This window comes from Manis pentadactyla, chromosome 4 (genome assembly GCF_030020395.1).
Source record: "Manis pentadactyla isolate mManPen7 chromosome 4, mManPen7.hap1, whole genome shotgun sequence".
Lineage (NCBI taxonomy): Eukaryota > Metazoa > Chordata > Mammalia > Pholidota > Manidae > Manis > Manis pentadactyla.
The window spans coordinates 87,348,152-87,364,716 of record NC_080022.1 but is presented as its reverse complement, the minus strand read 5'-3'; the positions used below and the strand labels follow the sequence as shown (position 1 = coordinate 87,364,716).

The window sequence follows — 16,565 nt, the reverse complement described above, 5'->3', positions numbered from 1 at the left end:
ATAAATGACATGGGTTTTAAAGATTGTTGAAAATCAGCTTTCATTAACAGTTAAAAATTAAACATGTAATCTTCTGAAATAATAAGCAGTGTGACAGAGTGGAAGTAGCAATAGATTTCACAGATTTGTACTGACAACACTGATTGGCACCTAATAGGCACTCAGTAAATACTATGAATTGGAATGAATTATGAATTGGGAATCAGAAGACATGAGTTTGAGTCCTGAGTCTATTTTTAGATGTGTGCTCTTGGGTAATTTACTTCCATTTCTGAGCCATTTTCCTCATATGTATAATAAGAGTAATCTTTTTTGCATATGGAAGCAATGTCTAATACAGTAGCTATTATTCACATGAATGCTTGAAATATGGCTAATGTAACTGAGGAACTGAATTTATATTTTAATTTTAATTTAAAATGAATACTCAACTTTGTTATTGAAAAACTTTTAAGTATATTTAGAACTTAAGCATATAAATCCAATTTTATAACCATGAATTTTATAAATACTTAGTATGTACTGATCAAGTATTTCCAATGAAAATTTAACATTTTAATTGATGTACCATAAATAAAATATCAGATTTCAAAGATTTAGTACAAAACACCTCCTTAATAATTTTTATAGGAGTAAATGTTAAAATTAATATTTTGTATATATTAGATTAAATAAACTATATTATTGAAACTAATTTTGCTGTTTTTTACTTTTATTAATGTAGCTACTAGAAAATCTAAAATTATGTTTGTGGCTTGCATGCTATTTCTCTGACTTAGAGAACTGTTTTGAGAGTCAGTAAAATACTCCTGTAAGCTACAAAAGTGATATTTTTATTATAATGATTGGGCAAACAAGGTAGGCTTTTGAGGCATACTGAAGTAAACGTATCTTACTCCCCAAGATTTTCAGATAGTTACCACTTTAATATTCTTTTAGAGGACGAAGTGATGAGAGGAATATTTGGTTTAAACATGGTAATAAAAATGCATACTACAGAACCTGATTAAACTAGGATATATAACAAATTCCCACTTACTTTGAATTATTTTTACCTAATGTATCACTTTGATAAGAGTAACTTTCATTTAGACATTTATCTTTAAGTTGTTGGGCTTTTATTTCTGCCAACATTTCAGTGAGATCTGCGGGCAGTTGAAGTAGAACAATGAAAAAAGCTAAAGCTGAGCAGTGACTGTATCCATGCTCTGGTGTGTAGGTGAAGTGGGCAACACGTGAAAGCTTCAAATTGAGTGTAGACTGTGGTGCTTGAGTATACTTGGGGGGTGGGGGTTAACGCATTACTAATGTGTGATGTACTTCCATGGCTAAGAACAATGGCATCTAGTTTTATACTCACAGGGGAAGAAACATCTATGAACCTCCTCGGTTTATGAGCGTAAACCAAGCAGCCCAGCAATTTCTAGAGATTGTTCAGAATCAAAGGATACAAGGAGAAGAACCAGGTACTCAAGACCCTAAAAGGCTCTCATATTCCTGGCCCCTGCGCTGAGCTGTGTGTCTGATACACATCTGAAACACACACACACAGGCACCACGACCACAGTGCGCTTGCGTTTGCATCGTCATTGTTTTTTTTCACCTTTAACTTAACTCTCATAGCTGAAAGTTATACTAGGAAGAAAAGTAATGGAGTTCTTTCTAGAAAATAAAGACCATTCCAAAGTGAGGATGTTTCACACATTAACTATAAATCAGATTTTATGTAAATACTGATATATATAAATATTTTGGTAAAATACAGAACTTGGATTTTAGCCAAAATCCATGATGAGATCTATCCTGTAAAAAGTTGCTTATTCTGCTTTTTCTCATGCCCAACACTGAGACCAGAATTAGTTTTCTTCAGGGTAAAGACAAGAGAATTTATATTACTGTTAGCATATTCCTGTAATTAGTATATTATATTACTAATATCTAGATACAGTATGTGGTATATAATTAAATGTTTATTGTTAGTAAATCTTTATTGAGAGATTTTAAATGAACCTATCATTGTATTTTGTTATAAGGTGGTGACTGCCTATGAGTACCTATCTCTTGATAGAAAAAAATACATGAAGTGATTCTTGAATAACTATTATTTATTTTTCATTGGAAGACCCTTTTAAACTCATAAAACAGTCTTCAAGGGTGTTCTATATCCATAACTTTGTACAGAGTTCCTTGTATCCTTACTTGTTCCTGTAGAAATCATTTGCCCTGTTTTGGTCAGTGTTCAGTCAGGACAGCCTTCCCAATTAAATAAAACCATGAAACAGCCCTAAGGCTGTTCTATCAGAGTAAATAATGCTGAAATTCACTAATATTGGTTATTTTGAACTTAAAAGCATAAGTAATGTCATAATTGTTAGTTACTTGTTAAAGGCTCTGTAGTTTACTAAGTACTTTCATATCTATTATCTTAGCTCTAAAAACTACCATTTAAGAGAGGTAGTATTCCATTTTAAAAATGAAAAAACTGAATTTTGTCATCATATAGTAGATTCGGTGACCAAACAGGAAAAGAAATCTGTGTCTGTGTCTCATAATCCTATTTTTTCCAGTATATCTTGGTCAATGTGAACATATTTTGAGCAATTTATTGAAAATACAAGCATCTAATAAACATGGTTCATTCAGTCTAAAGACAAATGCAATGCGTTTGTAAAGGGTATGGGATACAATTGTCTATCAAATCCTAAAAATTGAGTTAAGCCAAATTTTTAAAAAGTGAGGTAGGCCTTTGGAATTCTGAGAGGGTACATTAGGAAGTTACTACTTTATATGTCAGGTAATGCAAATAACTTAGAAAAGCCTTAGATAAATCAATAGATAATTAGTTCAGTAGTTCATAATGAGTGACCAAGGAAATGTAAGACATTTGTAGCTTCTTTAAATATACTTTGGTACTAATGTTAGTTTGAATGTTGGATAACATAATGTACTTCCTTTATTGAATTATAGTACGGTATTTTTTTTTTTTAATAGCAGTCACGGAGGAGACACTCTGTGTTGGCTTAGCCAGGGTTGGAGCTGAGGACCAGAAAATTGCAGCAGGCACTTTGCAGCAGATGTGTACTGTGGACTTGGGAGGCCCATTACATTCCTTAATTATAACAGGAGACAACATGCATCCACTGGAAATGGAGATGTTAAGTCTGTTTTCTATACCGGAAAAGAGCTCAGGATCCCAAAGCATTGATGGACTCTGAACATAGACGTTTTATATTATCAGATGTTAATTTTGGTCATTTATGCATGTATACACACATATTTGTATAACAAATGAAAAGGTCTTTTGGTTTACCTAGTAAGTGTAAAACAAGTGACCAAGAAGAAAAATGTTGACTCAACAGTGCTTGGTTTCCTGTGGCTATGAGTTTTTTCCCTATGATATCATTGGTTTTTGTTGCTCCTTCAGCAGTTTCTCAGGATGTACACACATTTAGCAGACTAACCCTGAAAACTTACAGACAGACATCCTTAGAACAGAGTTGAGTAAGAACAGTTTTTACTTATGAAACCAGTTCATACAAGGTGGAATATTCTTCTGTCTTAAAAAAGTCAGCTGTTCTGACTGCAAGGTGAGCTGTACTGACAGCAGTTGGTATTAGTACATGTAAACAGAGGTGGGAAGAATAAGTCCCCACCCAACAGTTCTACTTACTTAAGCCCTGCTGAGCACATGCCACAAAATGACATCCTTCTGAGTCGCCTTGTCTTGTTCAGCTGACATCCTAATTATATGGCTCATATTCTGCTGTATTTTGGAGGTTATATTGTTCAGCCAGCCATGTACAGTTACTGTTCGGTTTTAAATAGCGTCTTTCACATCCAAGCTAACAAATGGAAAACTTGCTGACCACAAAATACAATTAAAAAATTTTTTAAGTTTAAAGACAATGGAGATTTGTCATATCACTTTAACTCATTTAATATGCCACTGTATGTATGAAAGTCATATTCTTCTTACTAGTTATAAATAACACTCCATTTATTATATGTCATGATAACAGAATTTTATACTTTTGGTTAGTTCACAACAGAAGTAGTGTTTCTACATGTTAGTAATTGGTCAAACTCAGTATTTCCATGGTCTAATCAACTCACCTGACTTCTTTGCTCAACAAATTCATTGGAAGTTGAACAAATACATCTCTACTTCCTGGGAACATCAATTAACAAGAGACTGTTTTGACTTATTTCATTTGAGATAAAAGATATTTTAATATATATGAAATATTACATTTTTTAATCTATTGGATACAAAAGGAAAGAGAGCAAAAGATGTTTAATTACCAATTCTGTATTGTTTTCCTCTGAAACATTAAACCAAACATTGGTGGATTATAAAATGAAGGACTGACTTCTGGTTTTGGTAATGGTGGAATAGCTTGTAATATACAAACTCCCCCAGTTATAAACTCTGGACAAAATATAGTAACTGTATAAAGGCACTGAGAAGTGAGCAAAAGCAGGCTGAGAACTATAATACCTAATGACTTTTCCCCTCAGGGCAATCCCCAGTCTGTCTGGTGAGGGGTGGCTAGAACTGAAGAGAAAATTGCAGCTTTACTGATTTGAGGTGTTAAAGGAATTGGAGACTGCTAAAGAGCTATAATTGAAGGAGGAAATCCTAAAAGAGAAGATGGTACTGAGGGAGGAGTCTACCAACCTGCATATAATCTCCTTTTAAATCTTTGGCTAACTCCTGAACTGTGCATATGCAGAGAAGACTCCCATCAAACCTGGTGGAAAGCCATAGCTGGAAGGCTGTAAAAGCTAAACAGAGATTGTTAACTCTACTGCAAGAAAAAACAGTTTCAAGTTTTAATCCTGACAAGTCTGATGGCTTGATAAGCACTTTAGGCTTTTCATCAAATCCCTAGAACGGTCATGTAATAGCTAAAGACTATGACCAAGACTAAGAATTTGGGCTAAAGCAAAAGACAAAACCTTTAACATAATGTAAAATCAAGCCTCCATAAAATCAAGGTGATTAGCCAATAATTTAATTGCCTGCTAGAACAAAAGTTAACACTTCCATAGCATGATAACAAAATAAGTCTCTTTAGCATATCAACAATGACCAAAATACAATACAAGGCATGCAAATAAACAGGAAGATAAAATTTAGAGTAAAAACAAAAGCCAAAAAACCCACATTAGAAAGAAATTTTAACAATCCAGATAGTAGAATTAGCAGACAAGAATTTTAAAGTAGCTTTTAGAAGTATGTTCAAACTTGTAATAAATGACTAGAGAGGGTACTCTCAGCAAAGAAATGGAAACAAAACCCAAATGGTTGGGCTTAACAGCAGAGTGCTGATGACGAATAGAAATTATCTTGTCTAAGGAATAAAGGAAAAAGAGAGAAGGAAAAAAAGTCTCAGTCCCAAGAGGGGCAATATCAAGCAGTTCAACACATATATAATTGAATTCTCAGGAGAAGAGAAAAAATAGAGCAGAAAAATGAGTAAAGGCCAAATGTTTCTAAGTTTGGTGAAACTGTCAATACACAACCCCAATAAGCTCAGTGAACTTCAAGCAGGATAACTATATAAAAGAAACCCATAACACCTAACACATCATAGTTAAAACTGTTGAAAACCAAAGAAGAGAAAATCTTCTACCAATAGTGTAGTGGGGAAACCATTACATACATGGGAGCAGTAAATGTCGAGTGCTTCTCATTAGAACCAAATGGAGGTCATAAGACAATGGGGGGACATCTTTAATGAAAATAAGCAAAATAAATCCAAACCCTGTCAACCCAGAGTTCTATATCCAGTGAAAACATACTTTAAGAACGAAGGCAAAATAATCTTCATAACAGAATTTGTCACAAGTAGACCTGTGCCTCAAGGGAAGTAGAGGGAGTTTTTTTTAGGCTGAAGGTAAATGACATCGGATAGAAGGAAATAATATGAAAATATAAAAGCCTATCAATTTTTTTGTGTGTGTTGTGTTTTTAAAAGACAACTAACAATCATGGTATCCTGGCATATATTTAGATGCAACATATATGTCAATAGTAGCACAACTTGGAGTGGTTAAAGGAATTTTATAGTTGTAGAGTTCTTATATTTTACTTGAAGTAGTTGAATAATAACCAAAGTAGTCTGTGATAAATTGAGTATATGTATTGTAATCCCTTGACAGACACTACCAAAAAACATGGCAGGAGAAAAAAAAATTTTTTGATGTATTTTAGAGGAATTTAAATTGAACACTGAAGGATATACAATTAAAGAAAGCAGGAAAGGAAATATAGGGCAAGAAACATAGGGCAAATAGAAAATATAGCAAAATGGTGGACCTAAATTCAATGGAATCAATAATTATCTAAAAGTATACCAACTAAACACTCCAATTAAAAGGACTAGATTTTTTAAGTCCCAACTGTATTGTCTTTAAGAATTAAACTTTAAAGACACAGGATGAAAGTAATGGGGAAAAAATAGATCATACAAACAGCATAAAAAAACAACTGGCTTGTAATTCGCAAAACAGTCTTAAGAAAGAAAAAGTATACTGGAGATAAAGGACTTTTCATAAAAAAGGGACAGTGCCTGAAGACGGAACAATCCCAAGTGCATTTGCATTGAATAACAGCTTCAAAATACATCAGGCAAAGATCGGCAGAACTAAAGGGACATGTAGAGAAACCCACAAAGTTGAGGATTTTTGCAACCTTTCAGCAACTGATAGACACAGGCAAAACATCAGTGACAATTTGAAGATTTAAACACCACCAACTGTTCGGACCAAATTGATAGTGATTGGTCACTGCACCAAACAGTGGTGGAAGAGACATTATTTTCAAGCATGTGTAAAACATTCAAGTAGAACATACACTTGGCCACTAACAATGAAATTAAAAATTACGAACAAAAAGATGTCTAGAAGAATCCCAAAATTAAAGCATAAAAGGTGAGAACTTGTGGGATGCAGAAAAAGTAGGGCTAAAAGAGAAATTTATCGTTTTAGAAGCCTGTATTAGAAACAGTTGTAAAATCAATGTTCCTAGAATACTAGAAAAAGAAGAGCATATTAAACAGTAAACGGAAGGAAACAATGAACATGAGAGCAGAAATCAGTGAAACAAAATGGACAAAATAAAATTAACAAAGCCAATAGAACATAAAAAGTTCAAATGGCTAACAGTAAAGAGTTGCAGGAATATGGAGTAACTGAAATTTGTATGTTGGTAGTAATATAAGGTGGCAGAAGTACTTTGGAGTATAGTTTACTGTTTCTTCTAAAACCTCATGAACTACCAAAAACCATTCCTAGGTATTTACCCAAAAGAAATGAGAACGTACAAAACTGTACATGGATGTTCATAACTTTATATATTCACTCATAGTCCCAAACAGGAACCAGGCCATGTGTCCATCAACAGGAGAATGGATTTAAAAATTGTGGTAAGTTTTACAATGGAATATGATTTTGCAATAACACAAAATGAACTATTGACTCACAACATGAATGAATTTCAAAAATATGTTAAGTCAAGCCAGAACACAAAAGAGTACAATTCTACTACTATGAAGTTTAGGAACTGGCAAAACTAATCAAAAGAAAACAGTGGTTGCCTCTGGAGAGAAGAGTGGTTGGAAGGGGCTAGAAAGGAACCTGGGATAAAGGAAATGTTCTGTTTCTTGGTAGGGGTGTTGGTTGTACAGGTATTTACATTTACTGAAGCTCATTCAATTGTATATAGATTTAGGATCTGTGCATTTTTCTGTGTCAGGATTACCAGATAATATAGGATACCCAGTTAAATTGAACTTTAGGTAAGTTTTTTTTTTAATACAAGCATATCCCATTCAATATTTGGGACATTTATACAGTTGACCCTTGAACAACACAGGTTTGAATTGCATGAGTCTGTGTATATGTGGATCTTTTTCAACAGATGTATCGGAATTTCTTTCGGAGATATGTGACAGTTTGAAGATCCATTTTTCCAGCTTTGTTGTAAGAGTATAGTATATAATATAACTACAAAAATATGTGTTGATTATGTTATGGTTGAGGCCTTTGGTCGACATAGGCTATTGGTAGTAAGTTTTTGGCAAGTTAAAAGATATATATGAAGTTTTGACTGGGGGTGGGGGTCAGACTATTAAAAAAATGATTATTTGAAATGGAAATTTAACTGGGTTCTTTTATTTGCTAAATCTGGCAACCTTATTCTGTATGTAATTTAGCCTCAATTTAAATGAAATTGTGAAATTAAAAATGTGCATTATTCATCAGGAAAAGGATGAACAATATTGTTTTTGGTCTACTATCATGAAATCCCAGTGTTGGGCAATTAAAGTAGAAACACATGAACTTTACATACATTTGCTTATTTAGTAGTTTTTAGCTCTTCAATGCTATTATTTTTCAGTGCTATTTTATATTACCATACAGTGAAACCACCCCTATAAACTAGACACAGAACAGTTCCATCACTCAAAGAAACTCCATCCCATTATCCCTTAATATTCACCCCTTACCCACCCCATAACCCTTGGTGACCAAGGATCTGATCTTTACAGCTTTGTCTTTTTGAGAATATCGTATAAATGGCACTGGCTTCTTTCAACACAATGCCTCTAAGATTCATCCAAGTTATTGTATGTGTCAAAAGTTGGTTCCTTTTTATTGTTTAGTGTTCTATTTTATAGAGATACTACAATTTGTCCATTCACTATTTCAGAGAGATTTGAGTTTCTATTTTTTAGCTACAATGTATAGAGTTGTTAAAACATTCACAAACAGGTTTTATGTAAATATGTTATTTCTTTCAAGTGTATACCTAGGAGTGGGATTGCTTAGTCATATAGTATATGTACATTTAATTGTATAAGAAACTGCCAAAATGATGGCAGAATGGCTGCATCATTTTGCATCCTCACTTGGGTTGTAAGAGTTCCCATTGCTCTGTATCTTTGTTAGCACTTCATATTGGCAGTATTTTGCATTTTAGCTATTATGATAGGTGTATGGTGGTATCTCCTGGTAGTTCAAAGTCCCATTTCCTTCATGGCTAACGATGTTAAACATCTTTTCACATGATTATTTACCATTTTTATTTCCTATTTAATGAAGCATCCATTCATGTTTTTTGTCCACCTTTCATTTGGATTGTTTTCTTATGGTTAAGTTTTAAGCATTCTTTATATAATTTTCTCTATACAAGCTCTCAGAGATGTAATTTGCAAATATTTTCTCCCATTCTATAGCTTGTCTTTTTATTCCCTAACCATGTCTTTAGCACAGCAAAAGTCGTTCGTTTTGATGAAATCCAGTTTATCAGTTTTCCTTGTGTGTTAATCCATCCAAGAACCCATCATCAAACTGAAGGACATGTAAATTTTATCCTATGGCTTCTTCTAAAATTATTATAGTTTTGAATTTTCCTTTAAATTTGTGATACATTTTGAGTTAATTTTTGTATGAAGTATGAGTGTATGTAAAGGTCCATTTTTTTCATATAGCTGTCCAGTGTCTCTAACATTATTTATTTCTAAAAAGACTATCCTTTCTCCATTGAGCTGTTTATACATCATTGTCAAAAATTCGTTGACAGTCTTTGTGGGGATTTTTGACTCTTTTTGCTGTTCTGTTCATGTATGTCTCTTGCCCTTCTGTGTTAACAATCTTGATTATTTTAGCATTATGGTATGTCTAAAAAAACAGTATGATTCCTCTAATTTTATTATTCTTTTTTCTAACTTGTTTTGTCCTAGTTCCTGTGCCTTTCCATGTTAAGTGTTAGAATGAACTTGTAATAAAGCTTGTGAGACTTTCATTTTGTTTATGATGTCTTGAGGTTTATTCTTATTGGTGTTTGTTCAGCTTCTTGAATGGATCAGCAGAGTTGGAAAGTTTTCAGCCATTATTTCAAATATTTTTTCAGCACTGTATTCTCCAGTACTATATGCAGTCTTTGCAACTTCGGTAACAAAAATGTTAGACATTTCTTATTGTCTCACAGGTTCCCTGGGTCTTTTTCTTTTTTTAAGTTTATTGTCTTTGTTATTCAGAGTAGATAATTTTAATTGATCTATCTTCCATTTCAATGACTCTTTCCTCTGCTCCATTCTGCTGTTGAGTCCATTCTGTTTGTTTTTTAATTTGGTTATTGTTATAAAGTTACTATTTGGTTCTTTTTTATATCTTCTATTTTCTGTTTTAACATTTAACATCTGTTGCAAGATTTGTGATTGCTTGTTCAAGCATTATTATAATAGCTACTTTAAAGTCTGTCAGATAATTCCAATATTAATGTCGTCCTAGCCTTGGCATCTGGTGTTTTTCTTCTGCAAGTTGAAATTTTTATGGCACTCTCAAATAATTTTGGATTGTAGCTTGGACGTTTTGAATATTATGAGATTTTGGTCTTGTTTAAATTCTATGGAGAATGGCAATCTTTTCATTCTACCAGTCAGTCAGCCTGGTTAGGTTCAGGATGCCATGACGTATCCGCCTTCTGTGGGCTATGTATGGTTCCAGTGTCAGTTCAGGTTTCAAGGACTGCAGTTCTCTTCAGACCTAGCTCAGCTTAGTGCCAGTCTGGGGCTTAGCCAATTAGATAGATTAGTTCTAAAGGTCTTTTGGTATGCTAAGTAGGCTCAGATCCAAACACTAGTGACTTGAGGATGATCCTTAGTGTTCACAAACAACTTTATGAGTTTGCTTTCCCATGCCCCTGCTCTAGGGTGCTTCCTTGTTACTTCCTGGTTCCTTAGACTCCCCTTTTGGGCCTCTGGGTAGAAACCTGGGGTTCTAGTTACTGTACTCCATTGCTCTCTCTCATACCTTCACGATTAATCCTGACCGTGTGGAGATTATAAGCTCTGCCAAACAGAAAAGTTCCCCTGAATTTTAGCTTTTATGGGTTTTTATAGCTATTGGCCACCACTACAGGATTACCTGGGGGTGTCTTTGGAAGCCAGTGAGAAGTCTTTGTTCCAGGTAGTATCTTTGCTCTGTTTTTTAAGTTCTATGAAAGTCAGTATGACCTGTGTACAAATTATTGTTCAAGAGGAAGTAGTATGATCCATAGGACAGATAACCCCTTTGAAGCTGAACAGTAATCTGATCTAACTTAATGAGCCTGGGGTGGGGAAACATGATGGCTAATCGGACAGACCTTATTTTATCATTTTCAAAGTGACTATGATATATTCAAATGTCTAAGCCAAATGTAGGGTTTTAATTGACATGAAACTGTATTATGCTTAGATGTGAATCTGAACTTATTTGTACAATGTTACCCATTTAAAATACTATTAGATGCCTACACTACATTTATGCTTTTGAATGCTTTTTGTATTTTTTTTTTAATCCTTTGGCTTTAGTAGTGTTTGCCTTACCAAAAGAACACAGTTCACTTCAACAGTCCATACAGAATCATTTTCCAAAAGGAGTTAAACTTCATACTAAATTTTTCCAATAAATTAAGATTGGCTAAACTATCCCAGACTCAATACATTTGTTTATTATCCTATTGTTACCATTATTACTCCTCCTGGTTAAAGGAATTTAGCAGATAAAGTTGAAATGTACATTTAAAAGTTGGTAGAGGTACTAAGCCTGAACTAAATGGTAGATTCTTTTTTTTTTAGCCTGGAAGTGGAACTGGATAAACAGATGGATTGTTTGAATGAAGTAGAATCCCATTAAAGTTGTTTTTCTCCTATAGAATGAAAAATACTAAATTGCTGTCGTTCTCTCTACATCTATTGCACTGGCTTGCTCCTCAGTCTGTTTCTCTAGTCTAGAATAATGCCAAGTTTCCTTATTGCCATATTGTGGGTGATGAGATTAATTAAGGAGGGAAAGAAAAGCATTATGAGTTTCTGAAGTTACTCAGAGTTGTGTATGATGAGCATTAGGGAGCCACTCAAGGTACCTAAACTGGAGGACAAAGTGGAAACTGGTAAGATTACTTTGTCACTGTAACAGGGTGGCTCCTGTGGGGAAGGAAGCAAGAACTTTAAAGAAAGATTGTGTAGTGAAGTATTGTAGTAAATAACTTGCCTAAACCTTTGTGTAAACAGAAGAGGCAGCTCTGAGGGGGCAGTGATAGGCCAATGTAGACTTTGCTGAGGCCAGAGGCTAACTCCGGACAACATAGTCCCTGACAGGTGCTCTAGACCCAGTGGGTCAAAGTCCAGTGTGCTGAAGGGCCAGCAGAAGGTAATCAGGAAACCAGTGTTGGGGAGATGTTTTAAAAGGGCCTGACCAAAGTCTGATTCAGCAGAAATCCCTTATACTTCCTAAAGCCAGAATTGTTTCTGTGTTGGGCGGGAAGGTGGGGGGGACGTCAAATGGAGGTGGCTAGAGCTGGGTGTGGAATAGATGGGAAGCCAGTTCCTCATAGTGACTGTATGCAGTCATCTCATCAATGATGTCCTGAAATAGGGCAGCAGGAATGGAAAAGGTGAATTGGTAAGATTCCAAAGGAATGAAGGGAAGGACTTTTGTGATAGGGATTCAGGAAAAAGAGGTGGCAAAGGCAATGTTTAGGCTTCTAAGAATTCCATAAAGAGTTCTGACAGAAATTGGTTGTTGGGATGAGAGACGAGTGGAAAAGATAAATATATTGTTTTTTCTTTGTTGAATCTGAGATGCTAGGAGTTCTGCCATGGATGTAACAAGAAGCAAGCTGCTGATGACCAGTGATTAACTCCTGCAAACCAGAGGGAAGGGAGACACATTACTGGGAATATGGTTAGAAAGGAAATGTTAGAAGCACACATAGACCACATGAAAGGTGTTTGACAGCACACAGAGGATAAAGCCCTTATTGTGAGGCAGAGACTGAAAGCAAAGAGGCTACTTTGATAAGAATATATTTGAGAAGGTGGTATGAGTGGGATTTGGGGTTTTGTGGAGCATTTAAAAAAGAATTGCTTCTGATTAGAGGGGAAAACATTTGGAAGGATAATGGAGACTTGATAATGTCAGATGCTTTTGGTATTTATTTCCTATAAGCTGAGGTCATCCATAGAGAATGAGGTGAAACAATAATTTGGGGTTAGTTGGAAATACCTGGAAATAAATCCTTCGAGATGTGTTTATGAGGTGAAATAAAGAGTAAGAGCCACAGTGAGGATCTTCACAATGTCGAGACATTTCCAATCTCCTAGCACTTTACTTCCGATGAGTTTTGTGTTTCCTGGCCGAGAATATCATTCATCTTTCCCTTTCGTTCCTTAAGTTCTCTGGAATCATTTCCAATTAACTGTTAGGTTCACAGTGTTGTTAGTTCATCAAACTGATAAACACAGTTCAGGTAAAGATTTTTAAACAAATTTTATTGGAAGAATTTTGATACAGTTGTTTTCTTTTTAAATACATCTGAGATTAAACAAAATACATACATTAATGTCTTCAAGTAGAAAAAAGTGAAATACACATGATGGATTTGTTGTATTATACTTAGGCAAATCATAATTGCTCACTTTAGCATATTCAAACCAAATTACAACATAGTCTTTGAAATTTGACATTATAACCTAGCCATGTACTCAAACTTGCTTAGAAATGTTTTGATGCCATAATCTTCGCCAATGAAATCAAACCTAATCTCAAACTTGGCCATATGTTTAGATATTAAAGACAGGGAGATAAAGTGTCATGGTGTTTAGAATATACTAAGTAGGGACTTGGCAATTTTTTTTTTTTTTTTTTTTTTTTTTTTTTTTTTTTTTTAATAATTATTTTTTATTGAAGGGTAGTTGACACACAGTATTACATTACATGAGTTTCAAGTGTACAACACAGTGGTAGAACATTTATATACATAATTCTAGGTTCCAGCTATCACCCTACCAGGCTGTTACAATATCTTGACTATATTCCTTATGCTATACATTACATCCCGGTTACTAATTTATTTTACCATTGGAAGTCTGTCCTTTTTTTTTTTTTTTTTTTTTTTTTTTTTTTTTTTTTTTTTTTTTTTTTGTGAGGGCATCTCTCATATTTATTGATCAAATGGTTGTTAACGACAATAAAATTCTGTATGGGGGAGTCAATGCTCAATGCACAATCATTATTCCACCCCAAGCCTAATTTTTGTCAGTCTCCAATCTTCTGAAGCATAACAAACAAGTTTTTACATGTAGAACAAATTCTTACATAATGAATAAGTTACATAGTGAACAGTACAAGGGCAGTCATCACATAAACTTTCGGTTTTGCTCATGCATTATGAACTATAAACAGTCAGTTCAAATATGAATACTCATTTGGTTTTTATACTTGATTTATATGTGGATACCACATTTCTCTCTTTATTATTATTATTTTTAATAAAATGCTGAAGTGGTAGGTAGATACAAGATAAAGGTAGAAAACATAGTTTAGTGTTGTAAGAGAGCACATGTAGATGATCAGGTGTGTGCCTGTAGACTATGTGTTAATCCAAGCTAGACCAGGGCAATAAAACATCCACGTATGCAGAAGATTTCTCTCAGAACGGGGGGGTGAGGTTCTAAGCCTCACCTCTGTTGATCCCCAATTTCTCACCTGATGGCCCCCCTGCGACTGTGCCTGTCTTAGGTTGTTCCTCCCTTGAGGAATCTTACCCGTCTCTGGCTAACCAGTCATCTTCCGGGGCCATACAGGGAAATGTGAAGTTGGTAAGTGAGAGAGAAGGGGACTTGGCAATTTTTTATTCACAGTATTTCCCATATAAAAGATCCATTTTGTTTACCAATCAAACTCATAAACGTTGGGGCAAAATATCATTTGGGAAGAAACAGCACTGAATTTGCTATTAGAGGAAGCATTGGGATTACTAGCAAACTCTTGACAGAATGCATCTAGTTCAAAGTAGAATCTTCACTGAGGCTAACTAATGCATGATATGTGATACATAAAATTCAAATACTGAAATTCAAAATGAAGCTTTTTTTCACTAGTAAAAAATGTAAGTTTTATGGTGGCACCAGCAATGACAAGAGATGAAAGAAAGTGAAATACAGAGGAGCTCTGCTAAAATTTAGTAGAGAGGAAAAAGAAAACAGCTATCCTAGGAATATTTAAATAACTAATAACTACATGTAGTGTCGTTTTTATAGAAGCACCCTCAAGATACACCTCTGAAAGAGTTTTGATTGATAATACATCTAGGGATAAGTGAAATAGAAAACATACACAGGTCCTTAAAGTAATATGAATATGGCAATTCTCCATAAAAACAAAGGAGACAAGGTGGTTTCTCATTTGGCAATACAAAATAGGAAAATGCAAGTGACCCAGGTTCCACAGTCCCAATTCTGCAAATTCCTGTCCAACAACATGCAAAATGGGTAACATTGCTATACTTCCACTGTTCCTGTATTAAAATGAATGAGCAGCTCACGGGCTACTTGAAAAAAAAAATGGCCAAAGTGAATATAAAGCCACTTATTTGTGCAAAAATGCCAAAGAAAAGCTGAGGTGTCTCCTGCAATAAACAGTAAATTATTGGCTTTACCTGTCCCCAGTTCTTACTTTTGTATCCACTACTATCAACAGTATTTACTCACTAGTTAACCAAAGATGTACTAAGCATGTAAGTGTAAATTCATTCTAAGTTTGGGGATAATAGGATTTATGAGACAGTCACATTCTTCTTTTTTGCAGACTTCCAACATCACAAAACACTACAAATACCAAATTTTTAAAGCCTTTTTCAGTTCCTTTTAAGCAGCTTACTCTGTCAGTAAAACTTTTTGTAAAGGTCTTAAAAGTGCTTTACAGGAGCTCCTATTTATTGCTCATTAGCCTGCTCAGTTTATGTTCAATGGCAAAGGTAGGAAGCGGTATGAGAGCAGTGAAAGAAGGAACAAGCAGGGTAGAAACAAAGTATATATAACAACTGTCCCCCATAACAATCTTGTCATGATAATTGTTTACTGGTTTTACAGGAGAATGTTTAGATCTGCTAAAACTTCTTGGATCTCTAATGACATTAAAAAGCAAAACAAAACAACAGAGTAGTCTTCAGAAAAAGCACTGGATTTAGCCAGTGCTCTACCACTGGCTGTCCCCCACCCAGGCAAGTCATTTAAATTTCCCCACAATAGCTTCCTCATCCATAAAATGGGGTTAAGAATTCCTTCCAAAGATGTTAGGAGAATCAGAAGAGAAAAATATATTTGAAAATGCTCTGTCCATCATAAAATAATGCAAAATCCTTTCTTTATAGAAATGTGAGGATTTTAAATGTGGTAACATGAAAAAGGGTACACAAAGAACCTGACAAATACTAAATAAAAGTTAAACCCCACCCTTTGTGTATAATTTGTGGTTAGGAAATGCTTAAACATAAACCAAAAGTGCCCTTATCAAAAAGATTCACATCCATTTGGTCTTCCAGAACTGTATTTCTCTGCAAATATTTTTTTGATACCTAATTTTTCATTGTATTACATCTCTCCATCCTATGGTGATGTGGATCACTGAAGCTTCTGAGGGAATCATTGCATTAAAACAATCCTCTTCCATTAATAAAACTTCTAATGAATGTTCTTCAAAGAATAAAATAATTTCCTTTTTCTGCCAAA

The 16,565-nt window shown here is 34.5% G+C and overlaps 1 protein-coding gene across 3 annotated transcripts in view; it reads left to right on the top strand.

Moving 5' to 3' along the window:
* Nucleotides 1–11,587, top strand: part of DPH5 (diphthamide biosynthesis 5) — a 46,331-nt gene extending 34,744 nt beyond the window's left edge. The window contains exons 7-8 of one of the 3 annotated variants that reach the window (XM_036883833.2): nucleotides 1,363–1,466; nucleotides 2,992–11,586. In XM_036883833.2, coding sequence (XP_036739728.2) covers nucleotides 1,363–1,466; nucleotides 2,992–3,215 — 328 coding nt within the window. In that variant the 3' untranslated portion in view covers nucleotides 3,216–11,586. Of the gene's footprint in view, nucleotides 1–1,362; nucleotides 1,467–2,991 lie in introns of all 3 variants that reach the window. The other 2 variants (XM_036883832.2, XM_036883834.2) reach the window with 2 other exon arrangements.
* The last annotated feature ends 4,978 nt before the right edge of the window (nucleotides 11,588–16,565 follow it).